We start from the raw sequence: 22,135 nt of genomic DNA, 5'->3' as shown, positions 1-22,135 counted from the left end.
TATTTAAAAAGTTACGACCCTTCAAAGTTCAGAAAAGGGCAACTTTCAGCCTTCTTTTTCACTAAATAAACTATTTAAAAACACAAGCATTTATTCACTAGGTCACCTTTACACCTTATTCCTCCTTCTATAACACTTTTCACTTCAATAATCAACATTTTTCTTATAAAAATGTTAAAAAATGTACGGAGCTGCTTTTTGGTTACATATCACTGTATTTTACGTTTTTAAGGTTAACGATATGATTGGTACGACCGACTGATGCAGTCCATATTCATGAAGTAATTCAAATGTTTTTAACCTTCATTCTTTAGATCGTAAATTGGTTTTTGGCGGTGTATTACGAATTTGAAATAGTAGGCGACGGCAAACACCAACCGCTTTTTTCTGAAATGTCACTAGTGACTAACCTAAAAATAGAATAATGTCACCAGGAGAAGCATTCGTTTTTAAATTGAGTTTTTTACATACATACATACTCCCCGATACCTACTGTTTCTTTCCTCTAAAAAACTGACGTCCTCAAATATAAACTGAAGTACCGAGTGATCCACTAAATTAATATACTACAAACAGGAACATCAAAAAATTATTCAACTAATTATTCAATTTTCTAATGATGATGAAATATATATTGAAACGTTCCATTATTAATATTCATATAATTTACGATCTTTAGATATATACTACAATAACTAGCTAAGAATCTTGACTTCAGTAATATAATAAAGCCACATTAAAAATTCACGATGTATTTGACATATTTTTTAAAAATATTTCAGTACCCAACAATGATCACAGGGGTCACAAAATGTTATTATTGAAACTAGACATCACCAAGATCAGACAAAGACACGACATTTTTTAACGACAAAACACAAGCACTACAGGAAAATCCTTAAGGCGGTCTCAGAGCGTTACCTGTGTGAAAGTAGAGACTTAGATTGGATTTGAATTGCTGGAAATTAAATCCATTTGAAAAAACGTTCTCAGGAAGTTTATTCCACATAAACGCAGTTCTCCAGATGGAAGAGTTCTCAAACAGTGGAATTGCAGGTGTACTAACTTGAACCTCGAAACAATGAGCAGCCACAGTCCGTCGCGAATTTCTGATATGTACCGCTTTTGGTGGAATCAAATATGCCAAGTCACTTAAACACTTTCCGTGAAAGTATCTATAGAAAAGAGACAAATCTTCAACCTCTCTTCGATGTTCCAGTCTTTCAAGGTTGCACGTGATGTTCGCGTCTCCAATCTGGCAGATGGCTCTTTCCTGGATGAAATTCAGCAACTTCAGGATATGTTAAAGGACATAGCTCCATACATGAGAACAATACTCCAGAAAGGTCTGATCTGAGCTTTATAAAGCATCAGAATTTTTTGAGGTGTGTACAGTTTTCTGCTTCGGGATAGCGTTCCTAACATTTGAAAATCAGCTTCTGCAACTCCAGCGACATATTGGCTTCCATTTCATCCCCCAACAAACTTATCGAAGCAGAAAGCGGTATTGTCTGACCTGACATTATTATATCCAGTTCTGAGACATTTATCTTCTTGGAGGAAACCGATGCCTGGGTTTTGAAGTGAACCTGGTTACTCTCACCACAATTCAAACTCTCTTCTAGATCCTCATTAAGATATGCAACCTCCTGCTGCCGGTGAAGATGTGCCTGCGTAGCAGATGTCCTGGAATCCAAATGGAATGACAAGACAAGTGTGCTGCCGTCAGCACGTCAGCAAAGCAATATATTGGATCCTTGGTTTTTTTCAATAACTTCAATATATTCGATCCTTGGTTTTTTCCAATAAGTCCAATAAAAAGGGGGTTGGAGACAATATGGATCCCTGGAAAACACCAGCGTTGATGGTAAAAGTATTCAAGATATATCCATACACGGCCACTTACAGGAAACGTTCGTTCAGGAATCTGAAGAGACATACACAAAAATGATCCGACAAGCCATAGCATCGAAGTTTGGTCAGCAAACCTTCATGCCACACACGGTCAAAGACGCAACAGCTCTTGATTCTCCATGTTTCTCTATTGCGTTATTCCAAATATGGGTGACATACCATAGGTCGCCTGTTGATCTTTGTTTCCGTAAGCCATATTTACGATCGCTCAATATGTTGAAGCCTTCCAAATATTCAAGGATATGACGGTTTACGACTTTTTCCACGATTTTCGATATCACTAATAGCAAAGCGAGTGGTCTATAGTTATTTGGAAAATTGTTCTTGCCCTTTTGGAACAGGCTGAATGGGAGCAATCTTCCAACAAGAAGGAAAAACCCCATTTTTGAAAGACAGGTTGAAAAGTCTGCAACATACTTGTGCGAGTTCATTTGCGCCCTTTTTAAGTACGATGACGGGCACTTTATCAGGGCCAAAAGTCTTATTTATATAGAGCTATTTCAAAATTCGCCTGACTAGACGCTGTCTAAAAGTAATTTCTGGCATTATATAAATGCAATTTTGTGTAAGAGCATTATTCTAATAGTATCAGTTTCTAATAATTCAGTTTCTATCAATACTTTTATGTTTTTTTAGCGTAAATAATAATAATGTTATGTTCAATACTTTTGTCGTAATCTATTCTTTCATGCATAATATTTATACAAAATTATTTCGATGTTTCACATCTGCCAGGCTCAAAATTTTTGTCTTTATCATAATTGTGAATTATTGTAAGTAAGGCTGCACAAAAAAATTCACGAATATACATCTTACTTACAAATAATCAGTGATTCAATACAAATGAAGGACACATGTGACGCAAATCTTTCAATGCTCAATATCAAATACAAACAACATAACCAACATAACATTTTTGAAATATCCAAATAAATTCATAGGGGGTTGAACCGATATTTTAAAGTTCAATTCAAGGAAATAGAATATTTTTCTCTCAACACTGTATTTGATGAATACATCTTAGTTATCTAGGACACTTACTGTCAGCTGCTATAATCAAAGAAACATTCGGCAGGTGCCGAACTATCTCATCCGGTATATCTGACGACATGAAATCCAGCTCTAGTACTTCAACACGATGTCTGCAGATGTTTTTGTTTCTTTTGACGTTGCGTTCGATGAGACCGAGAATATCTCCTCTATTAATATCTGAAAATACACATTGTTGCATTATAATTTTTTGCGATAACCTCCATGATCTCGTAAGAGCAGCTGCACGTTTTTATCCAGAAAATACATAAAGTTGCAGTGATGTTAAAAATATTCAGCTTCAATAGGGAGCATTTGAAAAGAGACTAATAGAAACATACGCGGTAAATGTCAAGTGTTCTTAGAAGTTAGGAGTAGAAGTGATGGTTTTTTTTTCTCATATTTCATATAATCTAAAAACACAATTTGTTCAGGCCAGTCTCAACTCCCTACACTGTAGGTTAATGGACTGACATCTATCAGAAAACAACTACTCCCCTGGCTCTCTTCTTCACTGAAGTTATTCCTGCATATGCTGTTGGCAATACAACTGCCGCAATAGTCGATGATTTCCGATAACTGAAAATCAAATTCTTTCAGAGTATCATTCCTCGAACTAAGCTGAAGCATACAACAAACAACAGGTTTGTCGTCGCCCCATATCGGAAATCATCGACTTTATGTTGATATACACTACCTTGCACTGACGAGTGGCCAAACAGCCCGAAACCGGTCTGCAAGTGTGTTCCAATGATTGAAAATCTATTCCGGCAGTTGTATCACCAACAACAAAGACGGTTGCCTCCGTTCTGAAGAGACCATGTCCGGTACTGATGATGAGGCAAGTACCCCGAAACCGGTATATCTGTCTATCTATTAATAGCTGCTTGGGAAATAACTTGCGACTAATCTTCCAAATTGAAGACGTTGCACAGGTGCCTGATGGTTTTACTTCAACTTTCTGCACGGCCTTAGCTGGGTTAGTTGCTGTTTTTCCGTTGGGTATCTGCCACACGTACCTACAAAGTCGTAGGTCTGCATAGAGGCAAGGGATGAGGTGTTTTTTACCTGTACCTGTAGCACGTCATATGCATGTCATATATAGTCTTTGACATGAAGTTCGCGACATAGGGATTTTTTTTTATTATTAGATATCATGAAAATTTGACTTTGCAGTTAGTTTGTACTTGAAAAATTAGTAAAAAACAGCATCTTTTCTTTTTTCGTATGCTACTCTAAACCTATCAAACTTGACATCTTTTCGAAAATTCTCAAAAAAATCAGTTTTTTTTGGAAATCTCGAAAAATGCCTAAGAATAAAGTTGCTCAGTTTCCAATTTTATACCCTTGCTGAAATTTCTTGAGTTCCTCTTCTCGAGGAACTCAAATCATTCGATAAATGCTTTCAAAGGTATAACAAAACTGTCGAGCGAGCAATATGACCCAAGTTTACTTCAAATCTGTCTGAATCTGTTTTTCCGTTAACCAGATGTCGCTCCTCTACGAACGACAACTCTCAAAAGTCGAAACTTGTGCGAGGTAAGGACTAAAGGTCTAACCTTTCAACGTGCAATTTCTAGTACGGGTTGGACGATAGGAAGTGAAAAGCGATATTCCGGCCTTGCAGCTTGAACCACCGGTTCACACAGAGGTCGATTGAGTGAGTGGAGCAAAGCACTCACCTCAGTCCGACCGTTTATCGTCCTATTTTTATATTCAGGCCAACGAGTCTAAGCCCAGCTAAGGATACCAGAGGGCCTTATTTAGAGACACCAAGTGATCACCAGATTACTTGTAGATGTGGATCGTTCTACATCTAAATCACGGAGAGAAGTGTATGTGCCCGGCTTTCTGAATACAAAAACAATTGTCGCCTGGCCATACCGATAAATCAGCAGTAGTGGAACATGCAGATACCCACTAATCGCATTCGAAGAGTCTGTAAATTCAGACACAAAAACATAATTTCTGCCGAAATGACGAGGTGATTACCATCAATCAAATTCGGATACCTGACTCAGTTGTTTTCGTATCAAGTCATTTTATTCAACCAATAGGAACGAAGCCTTCTCCACCATTCAAATCAGTTCTGTGGGATCTGATTTGAGGACAATCAGAACTCTTTGTACGATTCCTCATTGTAAACGAGGTGTGGTTCATAAGAACCCACAGACCACGGCCAACAAGCTCAGAGAAATATACCCATGTATATGAAGTTTTTTTTCAGAAAATTATCAAAATTTGGATAGAAAGACATGAAAAATATTGTGTTGTATTTATCAAAATTTTAATTTTCCAACGAATTCAACATTTTTAACCTTCCTTGTGTACTGTTTGACTTGAACCTTTTTTAGGTGCATCTAATATTGATATGGAAAATACACAAACTTTTTCAGCGTTCTTCAAATTCAGATTGTTCAACTAATAACAAAAACATGTTTTACAAACTTAATAGACCTCACTATATACAATGGTGAATCTGAAAACATTTTTGTATGGGTAACGAATACAATTTTGTTAGTATAATAATAGTTATAATTACCAGTTTTCTTGTGATGAACAGAAGTATGAAGATATTTTATCGATTTTTTCCAAATAATCTGAAAATGACTTGAAGTTATCTGGGTTATAATCACCAGAATATCTTCAACTTTAATTGTTAACACTAGCAAAAAATATTTATCAATTTTGACACTAAGATGTGACTGGATTAACGTGTTTTTTCCATCTTTTACTTCTCCATCTTGACACAAAAAATATTGGAATCTTTCAAAGAAAGCAAAAAAGCAATCAATTTCAAAAAAGTTATCTATACAAATATGTGTACATTATGCAAAGAAATAACTTTCAGACACAAACTGGAAGAAAAAGTCGTCTTCAAACAGCTACTTCCATATAAACATTGAATTGCACGAAAGAAAAATACTTTTGAAACAAATACAAAATGTTTATATAAACATTGAATTAAAAAAAACCTTTCTCCCAGTCAGTTTGTATTTCATACATTCGTTAAGGAAATAATTCAGATATCATTCAAAGGATTCCTGATCAATATACTGGATGAAAGAGGTGAAATTTCACTCACATGGTTTCGCCATAAGACACTTGCCTTATGAGCTCTTCAGTACCAAATCTGGATAACATTATAAAAAAGCATTCATTTCATTCACATTACGACTTTATGTCACGCACTGTCATCGATAACATGAGTAGATTGAACTCATTCCGTGACATAAAGGCATATAATGAATGAAATGAATGCGTTTTTTCAAGATATTTTCCAGATTTTGTACTGAAGAGCTAGTAAGGAATAAAGCAGTCAGGATGGCAGGGTTGCATATAAGTAAAATTTTACTTTGATTTAGTATATTATGTAGGAATCCTGTGTATGATATCAGATTCAATTCCATAACGAATTTTTGGAATACAAACTGAGTGGAAAAAAGTGTTTTTTGTATAATTCAGTATTCACATTGATTGCTTTCCTCCTTTCTTTGGAAGCTTCCCACATTTTTTGTATCAAGAAGGAAAAGTAGAAAGCCAAAACATGCATCAAATTTGCCTCCCTGCAAATAAGAACTGTTCCAAATAGTTTGAAAACACATAGCAGCAGCATAAAAATTAACGGAAATATTGAAATTCCAAGACCACTACTCAAAAGGTCATACAAGACTAATGTAAGTGATGATATATGTATTTAACTGAAAGGAGGTGACATTCCTGTAAGATGATGTTTTCCTGAAATACTGTCGATGAGATGACCTCATTCTAGGTTGAGATTTTCAGTGACATTTTCTCGTATGGTAAAATTTACTATAACTATACTAATCAAGATTTTTATATTTTAAGTAATCGATAATAACAAATTCGTAAGAAGGAAACCCTGACAAGTAAAAAATTCAAAAGTATGGAAGGAAGAGAAAAAGAAGTTATCTGTCTTAATTTGAAGAGATAAAATTGAAGAAATAATCGTTTTCACAAAAAAATATGTGGATTTTACACATAATTTTTTTTTACGATAGAAAAATTGGATTATTGTACTGAATCAGGAATAAAACGTTTTTGGGTTCTAACTTAAAGTTAGTTCTAGGTTTCAGCTTCCAGGCTCTAAATTGGCACTTTTCAGTGAATGCCGTAAAGATACAGAATACGATGTTTCAGTTGGCAGTCGATACAATAAACCTCATTTACTTTGGAAGATTCGGATTTAGTTTTTCTATCACTGCCATAGATGTCATAGTTATCATTATCACAAAACACTTTTTTTTCCCAACACCATACCGTTATTTTAATATCTCGACACGTGTTTCTATCACCAAGTGATCTTGTTCAAATGAAAGATCAAATTAAAAATACTTACTATGTTATCCATATTTATTCCATAGATACCTCTCTAAGGGTTTCAAATTAATTTCACAATATTGCCCAATCTACTAGTTTCAAATTGATTTGACAATGTGTCCTCATGTAATGGACAGGTAAATCTAATAATCAAAATAAAATTTTAACAAGCTATATATTATACTATTAGGTATTGGTCCACCTTCGTTATTCACCATATTATTATGTTTACTTATCTCTACAGTCTCATAGGCACCTAGATATTGTTATTGTTAACTTGTCTAATGAATCTTAATTAACTGAAGTCTATGGAATGGTTTTCTTGCAAAATATGATGGGCGACTGCTGATTTTCCAAGTCTTCCATATTTTAAGTGTGCTAAGTGTTCCTTATATCTTAATAGATCTTTTTGTCTGTCCATAATATTTTGCATCGCAGTCCTTACATATAATTTCGTAAATTCCAGACTTTTCCGAATTCTCGACTTTGTCTTTTAGATTTCCTAAAAGGCGCTGTAGTGTATAACTTTTTTCAAAAACCACCTCTATACCTGGTTTTTTGAAAATCTTTCCAAAGTTCCTCTTGTACTTGTGGTATGGAACTGAGATATATTTTTCTTGGTTTTCATCGATTTTAAAAGTCGAAATTTCGTTCATTCTCAACACAAACTTTTTCTTCCTTATTATATAATCTACAATACCCCTCGAGAAACCGTTAGTGGCTGCTATTTCCTGTATTGTACGATTTTCTATTGCGAACCTCTCAAGGGTAAGAGTAAAAGTCAAAAGACGATACACTAGAAAATTCAGCCAATCACGTTTGTGCTGTCTACAGTGATGTGAACTGTCTGGAATATACCTGTACGTGCTTGTTTCATTTCTAAATACATCGTATTTCTAGCCCTCCATATTGGCTCCTCATAACCAGAACGTCAATAAATGAAAGCTTTCCTTCATTTTCTAACTCATACGTGAATTTTATTGATGGAAATCTGTTATTTAAAAAGGAAATACATCACAATCATTTGATAAGGAAGAGATCAACCTTTTGAACAACGATTTAAAATTTGGTATCCCATCTTCCGAGAAATACCTTGAAGTTATCGTTGCTGGTGTTAAAAGTTCGATTTAATATATTCAGGAGAAAGTCAGGAATAAATTCAGTCTCCAGGAACATGATAACATATAAACGGAAACATTTAATAAACGACGATAAAAACCAAAAGAAACTTATCAAACTATGGAAAGACAAAGACGATTTTTATTTGAGAGCCGAAAAAGGTAAGAAAGTAGTAATTCTGGATAAATCAGACTACTACGAAAGGGTCAATACTCTCATCGCTAACGAAATTGTCCTGGAACCCGTTACCAAAGATGATTGCCGTAGTAAAAAACAACGTCCTCAAGAAATGCGACAACAGACTTCCCCCCAACTGAAACGGCACTTCAAGTTTCCAACCCAATAGTGTCAAAACTATATTTCCTCACAAAAATCCACAAACCAGGAAAATAAATGCGCTCCATCGTGTCAGCTATTGGATCTCCTACCTACCAAATAGCAAAATCGCTCACTAAGGAATATGACAGCTTGCCTATTGCGAAACCAGGTTTTAGTATAAAAAACTCCTCAGAGTTCATACAACATACAAAAAACATCGTTCTGCAAGAAGGTGAGATTTTGGTTTCTTTTGATGTTAGTTCCTTATTTCCTAGCATCCCAATTCCACAGACCTTACAATACCTCAGGGAATTACTAGAGAAAAATAATTTCAATAATAATGAAATTGATTGAATTAGTTTCTATCACTAATTTCCTAACGTTTTGGTAAGAGCCAATATGGATTTGTATTATGTATTTAGGAAGGAAACAAGCACGTACAGTACATTCCTGACAGTTCACATCACTGTGGACAGCACAAACGTGCTCTTACACATGAGAGGTTCACAAAAGAAAAACAGGAAATAGCAGCCACTAACGGTTTCTCGAGGGGTATTGTAGATGATGTAATAAGGAAGAAAAAGTTAGTTTAGGTTAGGAACGAACGGATACTCGACTTTCAAAAACGATGAAAACTCAGTTCCATACCACAAATACAAGAGGAACTGTGGAAAGATTTTCAAAGAACTAAGTATGAAGGTGGTTTTCAAAGCAAGTCTTACATTATAGAGCTTTTTAGGAAATCCAAAAAACAAAGTCGAGTATTCAGAAAAGTTTGGAATTTACGAAATTAAATGAAAGGACTGCAATGCAAAATATTATGGACAGACAGAAAGATATATTAAAATAAGATATAAGAAACACTTAGCACACTTAAAATATGGAAGACCTGAAAAATCAGCAGTAGCTCATAATATTTTGGAATAAAAATATTCATAGACTTCAATTCATTAAGATTAGTTAGACAAGTTAACAACAACAGGCATCTAGATGCCTATGAGAGTATGAATAACGATGGCGGACCAATACCTAATAGTATACTATATAAAAAAAATGTATAGAGTTACTTATTTTCAAATTGATTACTTCCATCATTTCTTTGGAAGATTCTCTCATTCCTTTTTTTTGTATCAGATTGAGTAGTAGAAAGCCAAAAACTTTCTTTCCCATAAAAAAAATCTGTTTTAAAATATGTTTTTTCGTTAACCAGATGTCGCACCCCTACGAACGACAACCCTCAGAAGTGGAAACTTGTACGAGCTAAGGATTAACGAGGTCTTACCTCTTAACGTGTGATTCCTAACACGGGTTGGACGATAGCAAGTGAAGATCGATCGTTCAGACTAGGGCTTGAACCACCGACCAACACGGCAGTCAATTCGAGTGAGTGAACAAAGCACCCACGCCGAATCGCTTGGCTACCGACCGACTGATCAATATAGCTTGTTGAAATAATATTTGAATTATTAGATTTACCTGACTATTACATAAGGACACATTGTAAAATTAATTTAAGACTAGTAGATAAAGCAAAATTGTGAAATTAATTTAAGACACTCGAGAGTCAGGTACTTAGAAGAGGCATCTATGGTATAAATAAGGATACCATGTTTGTTTGAAGGTGATTGACAATGTTTCGTGATGAATTTCACTAGTTCGGACTTCCATTGTCTATTATATAAAATGATTTGAAATCCCTGAAACAAGTAAAAAAGAATGATTAAAAAAGAATAGTTGAAAATAACAATTATATTAAGCAACAATAAACCTGAAATGAAATGATAGTAAAATAACCTACAAGTAAAAATATAATAATTGAATAAATAAAAATTAAAGAAATGCAAAAAGAAAATAATAAAAATAAAAAGTGTAGAGATTCCAAGTCACGTTAGTTCACGATGATGATTGGACTGATTCCTCCGAGAGATGACTATTTTATAGGTCGTTGAAATACTTTCACTTTCTCTACTTTCCACTTTCCGCTTCACTGATTCCGTGAGAGATGACCGATTTGGCGGGAGTTGGTCATTTCTCGTTTGATGATGGGTTTCCATATGTTTCGTATATCTACGCTGGCCAGTCATCACCCGAAGACGATTGTAGATACCAACAATCGAAACGTCGTGAACTAACGTGACTTGGAATCTCTACACTTTTTATTTTTATTATTTTCTTTTTACATTCCTTTAATTTTTATTTATTCAATTATTATATTTTTACTTGTAGGTTATTTTACTATCATTTCATTTCAGGTTTATTGTTGCTTAATATAATTGTTATTTTCAACTATTCTTTTTTAATCATTCTTTTTTACTTGTTTCAGGGATTTCAAATCATTTTATATAATAGACAATGGAAGTCCGAACTAGTGAAAAAGGATACCATTATAAATATGTTTAGTTTGATCTTCCTCTTGAAGATGATCACTATGCGATCGAAACATGTACCGAGGTGTTGAAATGGTTTGGTTTTGGGAAAAAGTCCAGTGATATTTTTTAACTACTGTGACTTCTGCAATTTGCAGTTCCTGCTTAAAGGATAATGAACGCAACTTCAAAATTTCTGTTATCAATTACTTAAAATTTCAAATTGCTGCACTTTAAGAAATAAGTCCAGTTACCCTTCGTCGAAGCCCAATTTGTATTAGGTTATTTTAAAAGTTTTGTCAGTTTTCATGAGTCTACTTTGAACTGTAATATTACACTGAATACTCATTCAGTTTAATCGAAAGAAGCGACATTTGAATCAGTGCTTTTCTGGCCAACGTAACACAAGACGATTAATTTCGTCAGCATAAAAATCAGGTGCTCGGAATTCTACCAATAAGAAAGTTAAAGTGCTTGGTAAGTTAGTCGTCGGTTGGCGATAGGTATGAAGAGGATGGTGGGTGAGGCAGAATTTCGACGCTCAGTTCGTTTAAATTTCGGATGGTGATTTGTAAAACATGCGGACGGATATTGTCATGAAGCAGAAACGGACCTCTTCTGTTGACTGGTGCCAGTTGCTGCTGACGCAGTTCTCAGTACATTTTGATAATTTCCTTACTATATGACTCTGCTGTGATAGTTCAGCCCGGTTACAGAAAGTAACACATACCAGTTGCTGACATCCATACGCAGTCTTTTTTTATAGGTTTTCGCCTTTGAGAAATGCCTTCTCAAAGGCACTTCCAGAGTGACGGTGTCCAACCACTGTCCTGAACATCTCCTGTTATGTCATCATATGTGACGATCTAATCCAAAAAAGAATTATTTTGGATGCGGAAAAACAGAGAAGAACATATCTCGAAATGTGAAAATTTCTGTCGAGTATTCAAATCGTGGGGCATCCACTTTTAGAGCTTTTTGATATTTCCAATAAGTTTCAAACCATTAAACACCACATGGGAGCTGACAACCAGATTTTTCGTAATCCAACGCACTGTTTGTGATGAGACAGTCTTCACCAGGGTCATCAAATCCTCATGCTGGATTATTGTAGGTCGAGCACTTCAGGGCTCATCTTCGAGGCTAAAATCACCCAAACGCCGGGTAATTATTCAGGCTGTTTTGGAAGCTTTGAATCCGTAGAGAAAAATTGAAAGGAAATCGCTTAATGACATCATATATTTTTGGGAAAGAAAGTTTTTGGCTTTCTACTACTCCATCTTGATACAAAAAAAGAAGGATAAGGGAGTCTTCCTTCCTTTCTTTGGAAGACTCCCTCATCCTTCTTTTTCTTTCTACTACTCTATCAAGATGGAGTAGTAGAAAGCCAAAAACTTTCTTTCCCAAAAATTAATCACTCCTAAAAAATATAACCCCTTCAATTCAGACATCATATAATAAATAACAAGCTGAAAAAAGGAAAAAATTGAAATTTGGAAAAAATTAACAGCATCAATGTAAAAAGTACAAAATAAATTCACCAGCTATCAGATAATCTGTGATTTGGCACATTTGATTCCACCAAGAGCGACACATATCAGAAATACGCGACGGACTGTGGCTGCTCATCGTTTTGAGGTTCAACTCAGTACACCTCTAATTTCACTGTTTAAGAACTCTTTCATCTGGAGAACTGTGTATATGTGGAATAAACTCTCTGAGAACGTTTGTCCAAACGAATTGAATCTCCCTCGTTTCAAATCCAAAATGAATCGCTCCTTCCGCAGAGGCACCGCTCTTGAAGCGCCTCAACGATTTTTCTGTAGTGCACGAAAGAATAATTTATTGAGATATGGAGCTACAATAACACTTAACATGTAAACGGGCAAAACTTTTGAAACAGCCTAATATAACAGTTACTTTTTTTTCTGATTGATTCGGCTGTTACTTGATGAAGATCCATGGTAATTTCAAAAACTATACCTCATCACAACTACCTCATCCACAAACTTCATTTGAAAAATATATCACAGCATATTTTGCTAGCACACCAGCTTTTGTGATATATTTTTCAAATAAAGTTTGTGGATATAAAATCGCGAAGTGTAGTTTTTGAAAAAAATAACAATTACTGGTGCAAGACATTTTGTCATTTTCGATTGATAGAAATAATTTTCGAATATTTGGTAGGAGGAGAATAAACGAAAATCAAATCTATTATTCTATATGGTTCAATATGGTCAGGTCGAATTAAAGTAATTTGAACTTTCAACCTCTCTCTACCCATACATTATTTTTACTCGAAAATCATCTATTTCGAAAACAATATGAATCGCTTCACTAAGACGATACCCTCATTGAAAATTCACATATATTTAATTATTAGTGCCAGAAACAGTTACCCACCTGTACATAATACTGGAAAAAACGTAGATGCTACAATACTGGTTAATCCTACGCCAGAACCCAGCTCTAACACCAATGAATTTTTTGGTATGACTTTATGATTATCTATCAGCCAATCAGCAAGGAGAAGAGCCCCCCGCCAAAGCTGCAGACCTACCATATCAAGGGCAGTACTTTTCATGTGTTCTGAAAAGAAAAAAAGAAAGTCTTCATACCGAGCATTATCGCCATAAGTTTTTATCATTGAATATAGAATATTTGAATGGTTTTCATCTAAACATAGGAGAACATATGTAAACATAAAAAATGACCAATCAATTACATACGATATTAATACAGGAGTTCCCAGGGCTCAACCCTCGGTCCTCTTACATTTAAATAATGAAAATATCACACTTCACGCAAATGACACTACATCGTTTATTGATGCAAATTTTTCTGAGGAACTCCATATCAAATTGAATATATTAGCTGAAGAATTTAGTAAATGGTGTGCCCGAAAATCTCAGATTCTTAATAGCTCTGAATGAATATGTAAAAAAAATTAATATAATGAATGATTCTCATGCTGAAATTAATAATAACGTGATCAGTTTTTTGTGAGTGCTACGTTTTTGGGATTATATTTGGATTTGAATATGGGCTGGAAAACGAATATAAATTCAATTTCGGAAAAGTGAACAGTTAGTCGCCACTAGAACTTAAAAATATCTTCAATACCTCACAACCGTTTGAGTTTAATATACTCTAATTTATTTCGGAATATTCTACAATGTAATAAATACTATGGGGCAACTGATTATGTTTAAAGAGTATTCATCTGTCAAGAGAGAATCATTAGATCAATATTTGGAATTGGCTATAGGGTTTCATGTAGAACATATTTTTAAAACAACATACTCATGACGTTTCCAAGGATATATATGTATAGATTCAGACCTCAGTATAGTGATAGCTTCTTGAAAATGACTTCAAAGTCGAAGCCGAAACTCCGAACTACTAGAAACACAAGACGCGGTTCAACCCGGATTCTAAATGCTTTCATCTATCCTCTTTCCCTATCTCCGCTTCGCCGGTTTATTGGAAGTTGGCCGTTTTTCCGATTGATTGAAGGTTTCTATATGTTGTGAATCTCTACGCTAGCTTGGCTGAAGGCGCCGTTGGACAACATATTTACAATTTCTGCCTACTCCTAAACGTCAAATGCTTGTTTCAGCATGGAATAATATATTTCAAACTGAATTCTATGACTTATGTCATTGTCAGGTTTATTGTCTATATCTGTACCTTCAAGTAAACTGAAGACTGGAAAAAAGTTTAACAAACCGAAACCGATCGTAATAAATAAAGAACTTTGAGACAAAAGTTATTTTCGTTATCCTATATCCATTATGAATTTATTCAAAATAAATAGGTCATCAATCGAACAAGTCCATGAAGAAAACTTGCCACTTGTTTTTTAGAGTTTCGACGATTTGCTAAATAGTGCTTTAATTTTTTTAGCTGTCAAATATATTTAAAACACTTCCAAAATACAAATCGTGAAATTATGAAATAACAACAAAAATGAATTGGCACACCGGGGCGACTTCATTGATTCCAGTGGCGCATTTCCTTTTCTAGCTGCAGGAAAACCCACAAAAACCTGCAACACTACATCATCTGAAGATCTTGATCTGCCAATGTCCTCTCTCTCATAAAAAAAATGTAGGGTGTCTCCAGAGACTCCAATGAATTCAATACTTCGCCGTTTCGTCTTTGATCAAGGCGTAATAATGACCAAATTCAACGCCAAAACCACAGTGAACAATGACTGCTTGAAGATTATAATAGTGGTCCGCTAGATTGTGTTCATCTACTTCGAACCTTCGTAACATTTTGGTGCTTCCGCCCGAGGTTGAGTCATATTTGAAGGTCATCAGTGTTATTATTAGATTGACTGGTGCCTCAGATATACTTGTTTTCTTATAACAGTCAGCTAGTTTGGCGCATGTTTGGCAATACAGTCGACCATCACCTGTTAAAAGTTCCATTTTCAGATGATTTAACAATAAGCACGGACTGGTTATTAGTCACATTAGGAAACGCTAGTTGAAGTTCCAGAAATTCACATACGTTTTTGCTACCTCTTGAACATTTACTGCAAAGTAAACAATTGAGGATTTTTTCGGGAAAAGATTTTCAAATACAAGACGAAATAGACTCTACGGAATCATCCAGTCCAGAGCGGTCAGGAGTATTGATTCTGCTATTTTCCTGCTCACGAAGAGTATTCAACTAGAACCCCAAGAATTCGGAACAATCCTCTTGCTGTCCTAACGAGTATCTAGAGGACTTCAAGGACTCCAGAAAATCGGTTGAAGGGAAAGATGATACATTCTTACGAAACTGCAGCTGCATGAACAGGTTTTGAGTTTGGTGAATAACATTCTCGTTCTCGTTCATCATTAAAACATCGTTCTTGGAATTCTTCGTCATGAACAACACTTGTAAAATGCTATTCACGTAGCAAGTGTTTCCCAAATTATCTAATCCAATTTTTTTCTCCAAATTTTCAGGACAACTCTCTACTGATTCGTAAGGAAGAACATGTTTCACAGAATCTGCATAAGAACCATTTCTCAAGTTGCAGTCGACCCTTCCAAGTGATGAAGGGTTTCGTAGAGGGATCGATTCGGCTCTTGCTTCATGAAGCTCTTCCACTGAGAGGGAACCAGAACCACGAGGACTGCAATTCCTATTTGGGGGTCCAAGAATGAGCTACGTTAATTGACCGCACTGGAAAAGAAGAAGGTGGATCAATCACTTGCGAATTAACCTTGATAGGAGACTGATGAATATCCACATAGCTCGGCCTGTTTCGAAGAGATTTTTGTTCCGTACTGAAATAAAGGTAGTGCATGATATCAACAAAATTATGTGAAGGAGGAATAATTCCAAGGACCGAAGCAACATTATCACGTTGAATAGCAATGCTGATTCTTTCTATCAAAAAAGAGGTAGAACGGTGATCTTTCGTTGCTTGGCCTATTCTCCTTCCGAGTTCATGAAGAAATAACAAAGACTCCGGGCCATAAACACCAAACGTTTCAATCGCTACTGGATGGAACAGATAGTTGTTACCAAGATTTTGGTATTTTTTTCGTTTCAATTTTTCACCAGACAATGCTACGGTTCCAGCAGACTTCGAACTTTCGGCTAGATGGGATAGGTTTACCGTATTTTCATTTTATAAGAGACATACCATCTGGTCGTTTACCATCATCTCGACTGGTACCTAAGGGTTCCAGAATTGCAAGAACATCCGCTACCACCATAGCTCGTTTTAATATGTCGTTCACCTGGTGATGTCGAGATGTGCACTTGAGCTCAAGATTCTGATAACTGACCTAATGTCACCATCAGCTATTTTACTCAAAACAAGCTTAGAAACGTTTTGGTTATATTTCCTTTTATCGATCTGAGATGGAATGACATTAGTCTTGGAATTAAGAAGTTTGATGTTTTTCTCTATAAGAGATGTGAGAGAAGATCTACGGTAATCCTTGGCATGTGGGATGGAGAACAAAGTATAAGGAAAAGTTAACAAGTTTTCCCAGCTTGTTGGATAGTTTGTATGTAAACATTCATCTATAATTTCGCAAAGGACAGAGGCAGAGCAATTTCTAGCAGATTTGTGAATCCTTTTTATAATGTGACTGGATCGTTTCAATTTTTCATGAAACGTAGTATTATATGACACATCTTTATTAGAATGAGGCAATAGAAGGCTTGGGGAAAACTCTGTCTAAACAAACAGAAAAAATTCTATCCTATCCATTGTAAAACCAGATGCCTCGGACAGATAATTAGTATATACTGCTAGCAACTTTGCAAGAGAGTTTACTAAGAATGACGTTGTATTAATATGGCCAAAAAGTCCCTCTACGAATCCACTGGACTTAGTTAATTCCAAACTCAACAACACTCACACCATTATTAGCTCGGAATCTTAACCTCCGTTACTTTGGCAATAAAGTTCAGCAATATTTCGTATTTTCTAAGATCTTTCCCGAGACAGTGCAAAATGTATTTTGAAGGCATCATGAATATTTGAAATGACGGAAATTATAGAAAATAGTGGAAACTAAATTAAAATTTGAGCAGGGGGCGGTATACCTCTGTCAACATTTTAATCAGACACCCTGCCACCTTTATATTTTGTTATAGTGTTAACGAAAAGAAACGAAGAAATATAGCGGTGACGAAATCAAAAAACCGGCCGTCGGAGGCCGTACAAATCCACCAATATTTTTATTAGAGTCTCTGCCACCTTCATATTTTGTTATAGTGGTCACAACTGGAAATAAAGAAATACGGTCGAAGTGAAATCTAAAAACCGGCCGTCGGGGGCGGTACAGATCCAGCAATATTTTCATCAGAGACTCTGCCACCTTCATATTCTGTTATAGTGGTCACAACTGGAAATAAAGAAATATGGCAGAGGTGAAATCAAAAAACCGGCCGTCGGGGGCGGTACAGATCCAGCAATATTATTATTAGAGACTCTGCCACCTTCATATTTTGTTATAGTAGTCACAACTGGAAATAAAGAAATATGACAGAGGTGAAATCAAAAAACCGGCCGTCGAGGGCGGTACAGATGAAGCAATATTTTTATTAGAGACTCTGCCACCTTCACATTCTGTTATAGCGGTCACAACTGGAAATAAAGAAATATGGCAGAGGTGAAATCAAAAAACCGGCCGTCGGGGGCGGTACAGATCCAGCAATATTATTATTAGAGACTCTGCCACCTTCATATTTTGTTATAGTAGTCACAACTGGAAATGAAGAAATATGACAGAGGTGAAATCAAAAAACCGGCCGTCGAGGGCGGTACAGATGAAGCAATATTTTTATTAGAGACTCTGCCACCTTCACATTCTGTTATAGCGGTCACAACTGGAAATAAAGAAAATTGGCAGAGGTGAAATCAAAAAACCGGCCGTCGGGAGCGGTACAGATGAAGCAATATTTTTATAAGAGACTCTGCCACCTTCACATTTTGTTATAGTCGTCACAACTGGAAATAAAGAAATATGGCAGAGGTGAAATGAAAAACCGGCCGTCGGGGGAGGTACAGATCCTGCAATATTTTTATTAGAGACTCTGCCACCTTCATATTTTGGTATAGTGTTGAGAAATGGAAATAAAGAAATATGACAGAGATGAAATCAAAAAACCGGCCGTCGTAGGCGGTACAGATCCAGCAATATTGTTATTAGAGACTCTTCCATCTTCATGTTTTGGTACAGTGTTAAAAAATGGAAATAAATAAATATGTCAGAGGTGAAATCAAAAAAGCGGCCGTCGGGGAAGGTACAGATCCTGCAATATTTTTATTAGAGACTCTGCCACCTTCATATTTTGTTATAGTAGTCACAACTGGAAATAAAGAAATATGGCAGAGGTGAAATGAAAAACCGGCCGTCGGGGGCGGTACAGATCAAGCAATATTTATATTAGAGACTCTGCCACCTTCATATTTTGTTAAAGTGGTCACAACTGGAAATAAAGAAATATGGCAGAAGTGAAATCAAAAAACCGGCCGTCGGGGGCGGTACAGATCCAGAAATATTTTTTTAGAGACTCTGCCACCTTCATATTTTGTTATAGTGGTTACAACTGGAAATAAAGAGATATGGCGGAAGTGAAATAAAAAAACCGGCCGTCGGAGGCGGTACAGATTAAGCAATATTTTTATTAGAGACTCTGCCACTTTCATATTTTGTTGAAGTGTTCACAACTGGAAATAAAGAAATATGGCAGAGGTGAAATGAAAAACCGGCCGTCGGGGGCGGTACAGATCCAGCAATATTTTTATTAAAGATCTGCCACCTTCATATTTTGTTATAGTGGTCACAACTGGAAATAAAGAAATATGGCAGAGGTGAAATCAAAAAACCTGCCGTCGGGGGCGGTACAGACCAAGCAATATTTTTTTAAAGACTCTGCCACCTTCATATTTTGTTATAGTGGTCACAACTGGTAATAAAGAAATATGGCAGAGGTCAAATCAAAAAACCGGCCGTCGGGGGCGGTACAAATCCAGTAGTACTGATTACTACATAAGGACACATTGCAAAAATAAATTTGTATAGGCAATATTGTGAAATTAATTTTTATATCGCTGAAAATGGTTTTATATAAACATATATTGAGTAAAATTAATTTAGGTTGGTACACCTGTATGGTTTACCTGCATTAGTTTCTAGTTTTAATCTTCCTCTTTGAAGATGATCACGTGTCGATGTGTTAAAAATATCGATTTGGTGTTGGGAAAAAACTCCAGTAATATTCGTTACTACACCAAAGGTTCCAAACAGTGCATCATGAGCATTTTTGAATTTGCTGCCTTTGAGCATTGGATCAACAAGTGATGAGATGGATATGTTTCTTAGCTTTTTTCTGTACCTTTCATATTGTTGATTATAATTGTGTCTGACGGATTATTGATTTGTGCGACAATAATGACATCAGTAGTGTTGCCCAGAGGCAGCAAATTTCTCATTGCTTGATTCAGTAATTTTGAGTTACTGATATTGTTTGTGTTAAACATTACAATCAAATGATCTTGCTTGCCATTGTCAAATGCATTTTCATAACATCTCTCTGTGAGGTGCGCAAGCTCTGTATTAGATTTGATAATTGAGAATATTTTGTATTTTTGTTCAGAATTGGCCATACTATTGAGAACTTTATGATAGTTTATAGCATACTCATCTCCCAAAATTAGGATAATACTTTGTGGACATCCAGCAGATGAATTCGTTATTCTATCGTGCACTGCATCTTGATCTTCTGGCAAATTTGATATTTCCGTGGCTCTGGTCCTGAAAGCATCAGTAACATCTGGCTTAGATGCACTCGAGAGTTCAGTGGCTAAGTTAGTTTCCAGCAAAGTTTCATTTACTATATTGTTTTTTCTTTTCTTCGATCGTTTCCACTTATGGGATGAATCCGTACGAATAGTCGATTGTTTATTCAGTCGTGTCCCGTTTTGATTTGTTTTTGGTATTTCTTCTAAGATTCCTCTTCTCTATTCTGGTTTTTGTTTTCATATTAGCTTTTCCTTCTTTCTCTTCTGCGTTCAATCATCAATGAACTTTTTTACATGTTTCCTGGGTTTGGGTGTCCATCTCAACAAAAACTGGTGCTTCTTCACATCCATGTTTTTCATCACTTATAGTTTTTATCTCATGTTTCAATGTTGAAATAATCTGATTTTTTACGTTTATTGTGTCCAGTAAATCTCACTCCATTTTCAAAGATTCTTCAAGTAAAATATAATGTTCTTCCTTCAGTTTATTTATGTGATGAGATTTTTTATTACACTCCTCTTTCAATTCATCCACGATTAGCGTCCAAGGATTATCCACCTCACTTGAGTCAAGGTCTGTGTCACATTCCCTACATATCACTTTATGACTGCCTAACTGCCTTAGTGATTTGGATTTTCCCGCACAACTTTTATGAAAGACACCAACACACTATACAAACGTAATACATATTCATTGGTTTACTATTACAACATATCAAACCATAATTTTGTGTTTCTGAGGAACATTCAGGACTACAATGTTGCTTGTCAGCCATCTTGAATAGATATGTGTCAGTCCATTAACCTACAGTGTAGGGAGTTGAGACTGGCCTGAACGAATTGTTCTTTTAGATGATTTGATTTATGGCCAGTCTTCAAGTATGCCCACTGACTATATGTGAAAATTTGTAAGAACGTCATCTAACTCGGGCATTGGAGAGATAAATTGTGGAGTACCTCAAAGCTCTGTACTAGGTCCTATAATGTTTCTGTTATATATTAATGGTTTACCCAACATATCGATTACAGGAAGCTTTACCTAATTTGTTGACGACATCACATTAGTGGCATGACAAGGACAAAAACAGATTGCATAACAAAAAGTGCCAAGACATGAAAAAAGTGAAAAATTGGTTTGACTCGAATCTTTGATCAATGAATACCAGCAAAACAAATATATTAGCATTCCACTTTAAAATTTTTGGGAATTTATTAGGATGGAAATTTCTCAGCATATTGCACACATCAACAAAAAATTGGCATTAGGATGTTTCGCACTGAGAAACATCTCAAAAGAACTGGGGTTTGCTGCAGCGAAAGTAGGGTACTATGCCTTAATAGACTATCATCTAAGGTATGGTATACCTTTTTAGGGTGTTTGCAGTAAATAACTTATGCAATCGGATTTTGTCTTGCAGAAAAGGGCTATAAGGTACTTATGTAAAGCGAAATGGCGGGATTCATGTAAACCCATTTTTCGAGAGCATAGGGTCCTTACGGTTATTTAAATATATAATTGGAAACCGTATCAATTATACATAAAAATTGGGATGACTATGAATCTACAGCTACAGCCACATACCACACAAGGCGGTCAAATGAAGTGAATCTACCAATTCCAAAACCATGTTTGTTTCAAAACTTGATGATAAATAATGGAATCATAATATACAATAAACTTCCCAATGAAATCAAAGAGACTCCTTTTATCATATTCAGAAAGAGACGTACAAAACTTTTAGGTGATAAGGCCTATATTATGACCTACAAGAATATTTTG

At 35.6% G+C, this 22,135-nt stretch overlaps 1 protein-coding gene across 1 annotated transcript in view; it reads right to left on the bottom strand.

Moving 5' to 3' along the window:
* LOC141483611 (methyltransferase-like protein 22) overlaps window positions 1-22,135 on the bottom strand; it is a 137,496-nt gene that overhangs the window by 80,068 nt on the left and 35,293 nt on the right. Inside the window, exons 4-5 of the mRNA XM_074178378.1 lie at window positions 13,494-13,679; window positions 2,956-3,123 (exon numbers count right to left, since the gene is read on the bottom strand). Coding sequence (XP_074034479.1) covers window positions 2,956-3,123; window positions 13,494-13,679 — 354 coding nt within the window. The remainder of the gene's footprint in view (window positions 1-2,955; window positions 3,124-13,493; window positions 13,680-22,135) is intronic.

Source organism: Leptinotarsa decemlineata, unplaced genomic scaffold, assembly GCF_025532065.1.
Source record: "Leptinotarsa decemlineata unplaced genomic scaffold, Ldec_3_MD MMD2_tig00003736_RagTag_RagTag, whole genome shotgun sequence".
Taxonomy (NCBI): domain Eukaryota; kingdom Metazoa; phylum Arthropoda; class Insecta; order Coleoptera; family Chrysomelidae; genus Leptinotarsa; species Leptinotarsa decemlineata.
Note: the sequence above shows the minus strand (reverse complement) of the source record. Positions and strands in the feature narration are given on the sequence as shown.